At 47.3% G+C, this 6,707-nt stretch overlaps 1 protein-coding gene across 1 annotated transcript; it reads left to right on the forward strand.

The window, feature by feature from the left end:
• Nucleotides 1-264: 264 nt before the first annotated feature.
• On the forward strand, nucleotides 265-3,920 carry LOC122042513 (RNA demethylase ALKBH10B-like). The gene is made up of 7 exons (XM_042602662.1): nucleotides 265-1,144; nucleotides 2,016-2,149; nucleotides 2,296-2,413; nucleotides 2,515-2,616; nucleotides 2,702-2,817; nucleotides 2,894-3,048; nucleotides 3,136-3,920. The coding sequence occupies exons 1-7, from the start codon at nucleotides 433-435 to the stop codon at nucleotides 3,617-3,619; spliced, it is 1,821 nt and encodes a 606-aa protein (XP_042458596.1). The 5' UTR covers nucleotides 265-432; the 3' UTR covers nucleotides 3,620-3,920.
• The last annotated feature ends 2,787 nt before the right edge of the window (nucleotides 3,921-6,707 follow it).

Consider the following 6,707-nt stretch of genomic DNA (forward strand, 5'->3'; position numbering starts at 1 on the left):
CAACTACACAAGCGAGAACCACGAGATGAAGCAATTTTTAAAAATCGCTTTTAATAATAATAAAAAAACCTTTAAAAGATTAATTAATATAAATTATTGGAGCTCAGCAGGCGTGCTGCCGTGCTGGTTGACGTCAGCCTCCACGGGGAGGTCAGAATGCAGCGCAAAGAAATTAAATATAAAATTTAAATTAAAAAATGTCTTTTTTTATCCTAAAAAGCTTCGCCGTCGAATTTACCTGAAGCGACCGGTGCCGTTGGATGATTAGTTCTGGTCACCGCCTTCGCCATTTGGCACGTCGGCTTGGGGGAGAGCTCGCGATTGGAGTCGGCCACTATAAATTCTGCTCGTGGTGCGGGGGTTGTCTCATCCTCAGTTTTGTACTCTTTTGCTAAGCGTTTCGGCATCTCGGTGGTTTTGTTGGAGTGGGTGATGGCGACCTCCGTAGCGGGGGCCGAGACGAAGGCGGCGGTGTCCGAGGCGTGCGTGAGGGATGCGATGCTGGGATGGTTCCGAGGGGAGTTCGCGGCGGCGAACGCTATCATCGACGAGCTGTGCGGGCACCTGGCACAGATCGGAAGTGTGGAGGAGTACGAGTCGTCCTTCGCCGCGATACACCGGCGGCGCCTCAACTGGATCCCGGTTCTCCACATGCAAAAGTACTATACGATTGCCGAAGTCGCCGCCGAGCTCCGCCTCGTGTCCGCTAACCGCTCCGGCGACTACTGCCTTTTGGAGGACTCTAGGGGGTCGGATCTGGAGAAATCAACGGAGCAAGAATCCGCTCCTGTGGTGGAGGAGGCGATCGATGGCGCGAGGGTCCCTATGGAGGAGTTAGAGCCACCCGCAGAGGTGATGCAATCGGAGGCCCAGATGGCGCCAGAGGAGAACGACGGCACTCCAACGGAGGAAGCGGCCGAGAGCGAGAGGGACGCCTTGGGGAAGTTCGAGCCGCCTGCAGAGGCGGCGATGCAAGCGGAGAGTGACGCAGCTCCAGAAGAGGAAAAATCTGACGCTGCGGAGGCGGCGCTAGCTACCGACTCTGCCATCGACCTGGAGGAACCGCTTGAGCACGCAGGAGAAGTTTATTCCGGCGACTCATCGGATCACAAGGGCGTCGAAGACGGTGATCAAGCTAACGGAGGTAACCGTTACTTTCCTCTTTTCGATTTTTCATTATTCAAATTGTTGCAGATATTTCTGTTCGAAACTTCTAGATCGAAACTTTTGGGGTCTGTTGCCGCTGAAGGGTATGATCCGACGGTTACGATGAGAGATGATCCCTGATCCTTGCCATCGGATCCCCGTGAGTCGGCCGCGGTGCCGGCTCGTAGAAGAGTTCACGGGAGGCGGCGGCAACGCCACGACCCGATGCCCGTACTTTTCTCGCACGGTTTTGGGCATCGTGTGAAGCCCACGTTTTACAATAACTTCCACTTTTTGGAGCCGTTTGGTTTAGAAACCGTGGCGGTGCTTTGTAGAACAAAGGAGCAGAGCAGCCTGCACGACGACCGGGGAAAGTGAACCGGTCCCCACAGATCCTTTTATTTGCCAGGTGTCGCTTCCACGTAGGTCCGACGGGAGCGTCGGTTGGTTAACGCCGTCCGATTGTTTGTGAGGAAAGATGATTTGTGCGCTTGCCCAACTGATCATCTCCTGCGCTGCTGGCTACGACAGGCACGGAAAGGTACAGCCCGACGTTGCCCAGTGATGGAATTACCCGTGGGCCCCATTTTTTCCCGGCGTCACCTGTTCTTCCCGTCGCCCGCTTAGTTATCTAGGTTTTGTTTTGACGTTGGAGAATATGCGTTGAATCTACGAATCTTGGTAAGGTTTAGTTTGGAGAATATTCTTCGAATCCAAGAATAAATTGTCAACTGGATCCATCATTCCTTGTAGTAGATCATTAAAAGTTGATTTCTGAAAGTCTTTTTTTTATACAATTTCTGATCTAATTCTTGTGCTTATGAGTAATTCTTTAGCACAAATTGTACTGAAAAATTTCTCTTTTGTAGGATCCCAAGCGGAATCGGCTTCAACGCAGAATCCGAACGCCTGCGGAGAGCAAAGTGTTTCCGGGATGGCGGGTCGTGAAAGGATCAAGATCTTAAAAGGTTTTGTGGCCAAGGAGTCAGTCAAAGGGCATATGGCGAGTTCCAACTTAACACCATTGGGCACAATTTCTGTATAGAGATCAATATAAGATACCGTAGGAAATAGTAGTTGATGAATGCTACATTTTTTAGCTTGCCGTTTGGACAAATTCATTGATCGCCATTTATAATGCTTGAACAGGTCAATGTCCTAAAAGGTCTCAAGATGTACGAGGGCATATTCACAAACTCGGAGCTTCTCAGCGTCACTGAATTCATAAATGAACTCCGCCTTGCAGGACGCAACGGCGAGCTCTCAGGTATCTATTTTCATGCATCTTGTATCTTCCCCAAAAATGAAGTAGAATCGTTCACTCCGTTTGATCATCAGATTGCTACTTCTTTGTTTTTTTTTCGTCAGGTGAAACGTTCATCTTTTTCAACAAACAAGTGAAGGGAAACAAGAGAGAGATCATTCAGTTTGGTGTGCCACTATTCCAATCAGCAACCGAAGAAGCAGCAAGTAAATCCTCAACGAGCTTTACTAGTTAATACTCTGGTTCATAAACCATCCCGAAGAACTCAGGCATTTCTCTGTTCTGTAACAGGCAATATCGAACCGATTCCTGCAACTCTACAGGCAGTAATTGATAACCTCGTACAGTGGCGTTTGATTCCAGAAAGCAGGAAGCCCAACAGCTGCATAATCAACTTCTTCGACGAGGTTGTAAGGCAGCCCTTCCTTTTCACAGTCTTAATTAGGAAATTTCATATCTGCCGTCTTCTTTATTGTTTTGCAGGATGAGCATTCACAGCCATACTTGAAACCACCACATTTGGACAATCCCATCTCCACGCTCGTCCTCTCCGACACTACTATGGCTTTTGGACGATCTCTAGTCAGCGATCAAGATGGAAACTACAAGGGCTCTCTCGCCCTTCCCATCAAAGAAGGGTATGCAATATGGACTCGACTGTACTTCTTCCTCGATTGTTAATTAGTATCCTGTCAAGGGATTTGATATGAAATATGTTGTGGCAGAACGCTGCTAGTGATGCGGGGAAACAGTGCAGATATGGCCCGGCACGTTGTCTGCTCCTCGCCTAACAGGAGGGTGATCATCACATTCACGAGGGTTCGACCCACGACTTACCAAACCGACTCGCCCACCGCGCTAAAATCCCTAGCGCATCGGCAGCCGAGCTCGCCACTGCCGCTGCCGCTGCCGCCGTCGCCAGAAGCACCGGTCGCCGGCGTCGCGGCCTGGCCTGCAGCCGTGATTCCTACCGCTTGGGGGTTGGCTCTTCACAGCCCAATCATCGTGCTGGCCCCGGCTCCGCCGCCGCGCAGGACCACTTCGCCACCTAGCCCCGGCGGCAAGAAGTCTCCGCACGGCGGCGGCACGGGCGTGTTTTTGCCGTGGGCGGTGCCGGCGCCCAAGAAGTACGCCAAGAACCTCCCGCCTCGGTTCCAGAAGGGGAAGCTGTCGTCGTTGCTATCTCCGCCGCTGGAAGCGCGAGCTTAAGCATCAACCGCAACCAGCCAATACATATATATATCTTGAAGTAACTATAGAGGTCAAAGTCAACTTTTGAGGTGCGTCGTCTATTTTTAACTTTCAGGTCGGGGCCAGTAATGCGAGTGTCGACGTGATCATGGCGCAATGGCTTTTTGCTTCCTGTGCCATGTTTTTTTTTTCTGTTTTTTTTTCCCGGTGGCAAGTAATGGTTAAGCAAAGCTTATTATGAGGTTGGTGAGGGATTTAGAGCTTGTAACTTAATGGTACGTAACTATGTCAACAATTATCTATCTCTTGCTGGTGTAAACTCGTGGAGTTTAACTAATTTAATTTAGGGAAAAATTAAAAGTTTCTTTTAAATATGCAAAGGGCATTTCTTTTTCAAAAAAACTAAAAAAAAAAATTAAAAGGGTATTTTTTTCAAGAATATTTTTATTTTTAATATTATAATAGCAACTATTAGTTATTATAAATTGTAAAGGTTAATATAATAATATTGTAGTATTGTAGTAGTTATTTAGTATTTTTATAATTATATAGTAATTATTTAGTGGTTTTTATAGTTTTTTTAAAATAATTTTAGTTAATTTAAAATGATTTTGATAAAGCATAAGATTTAGAATTTAAGATTTAAAATTTTAAAATTTAGAATTTAGAGTTTATCTATAAAATTTAGAATTTAGAAATTTTCTATTATTAAGTAATTTTTATAATGATGTAGTAGCTACTTAATAGTTTGTATCATTATTTTAAAATGATTTGGACTAATCTAAAATAATTTTAATAAAATTTAAATAATTTTGATCAAGTTAATAAAAAAATATTTTGGTATAATAATGTTCAGAATTTAAAATTAAAGATTTTAAAGTTCATTAATTTTTTCCAAAATCGATGAACATGACAAGATAGGGATGTTACATCAAAATTGATGCGGTGGAGACTTCACGTAATCCTGCAACATAAAAACATCAGTACCGGGTCGGGAAGGGGTTTCCGTCGTTGGCTCTTCGACGCTTAAATCAGTTTCTGATGAGTAACAAAGTGGAGAACTATGGCTAAAGTGGGTAGAAAATGAAGTTGCGCATATTTTTCCATATAGACGGGAACCCTTTTTTATAGCGGCACTGTAGTATTCGTGCACGCATCTCAAAGCGTAGACATGTTTTCTTAGGTGTCCTAGGAAAAGATAAGTTGAAAAAGTATCATTGCCACTATTCTTTAAGCAGCCATGCAATCCTTTGATGTGACAACTTGGAAGCTTCTAAAGTACGATTTGTTTGCTGGATATGTTTTGCTATCAGCGACATAAACTTCCAAAAGGATATGATAAGATATTTGGTGGAGCTTTACATGGCCGGCTAGAGTTCGCTCGGTCGGGTTGCCCCCTACTTGGCAGTGTCCATCGGACCTGCTAGCTCGTCATTTTCCTTACTTCCTAACCGTCATCGGTTACTTCGTCTGACCGGATGTGGAGATCGGTCAGCAAGACCAGCTGCTACTTAACTTTCTTTGTGGTCGGAGGGTTATCTTTACCCGGTCGGGAAATGCACAGCTTGCTTGTCTCATAAGCTTATGCAGTCCGTGTTGGTCCAGGTGGGCTGGTAAGACGGGGTGAATTATCTGTTAAAAAAATGAACCTTTCCCAACTTTCAACTTAGATTAGTATGAACAGTATAATTATAACAAGTAAATTAAACAACTACAAAATGAAAAAAGAGGCAAAGAAATTTACTTGGTTACAACATAAATGATTGTTAATCCAAGATAAATGAAAAACACTAAAAGTCTGTGATCCTGTCCAAATCGCTGAACCAACGGACGCTGTGCACGTGACGCTCTCCTAGTCGATGACGTGGGCCTCTGTCTAGTCGTATGAACCTCCGGCGAACCTGCACAAAAGTCGGGCCGGGAAGGGGTTCCCGGCGGCGACCCTCCGACGCTCAAGTCAGGCAAGCAAACAGTGAAAAGAGTGGCTCCAAAGGTCTTGAACGCGTACCTCCGGCGAAGTATGAGGCTCTTTATATAGAGTGGTGAAGGAGCTCCTGCACGTCCACCGAGGCACATACGTATCCGCAGCCCACACCTCGGTATGTGTCTGTCAGAAAGCTTACCTGACGCCATACTGCTACAGTCCAAGCACGTCTTCGATGGGACAGGAGAACATCTAGCTGTCAGACTAGGAGTATGGCCTAGCCCTAGGGCTTGACAGCTGTCATAAGATATTCTTGTCTTTCTCTACCTGCCACAGGCCGGTGGGTCCGTCCAGCAGGCTGGACGGGGAGTGCTGTCCGGACGGCCCTCATCTTACTCGCCGACCGGACGGCACGTCCGACCTGCCGTTGATATCGATACGCTGGGGAGATTTCGGTAGGGTGCTAGGCAAGGACTGTTAGCGCTATGTTACTTTATATCTTCGGCCAAGCATGACTTCCGCTCGGCCCCTCATTATTGTTCGTTCGAGCGCTGGTATCCCGACTCCTATCCGGCTGGCCGGGAGGTCGACCCAACCTTCTCCGGTCAACCGCCCGGTCCACCTGGCCTTTTGATTTTCACGTGGCGTTGACCCTTCAGAACGGGGGCCCCCTGTTGTATCCGCCGGATCACTTGCTTCCCCTTCAAGTCTAGTCGAAGGAGGCGAAGTCCGACTGACTGGACTGCCGATCTGACTGAGTGACGACCGCTACATTAATCCGCTCGGCCAGGCTTAGGGATGCTCATCCGTTCGGCCGTACCTTGCCCGTGCCTTGTATTGCCTGGAATTTACGCCGAACCTTCTTCTCTACTGCCCATCACGTGTGCTGCGCATGGTAAGGGGCGCCCATTAAATGCGACCAGTATCCAATTGACACGTGGCGATCGTGCGTTTGTCAGCGTATGGCGGTGGCGTCACTTCCGATGGGACAGCCGCCGTTTGAAATGAACGATTGGATGATGGCCTCGTTTTTCACGACCTGGATCGGACGGTGGAGGTGGCTCCCGGGCGGCGATATAAAGCTCGCGACTCATTTTCCGCCGCACTGTTGCTTCATCCTCCTTTGTCTTCACGCTGCTCTTTCTGCTCCGGCGATCCTTTCTCACCGTCTGTTTGGTGCGT

Source organism: Zingiber officinale, chromosome 2A, assembly GCF_018446385.1.
Source record: "Zingiber officinale cultivar Zhangliang chromosome 2A, Zo_v1.1, whole genome shotgun sequence".
Taxonomy (NCBI): Eukaryota; Viridiplantae; Streptophyta; class Magnoliopsida; order Zingiberales; family Zingiberaceae; genus Zingiber; species Zingiber officinale.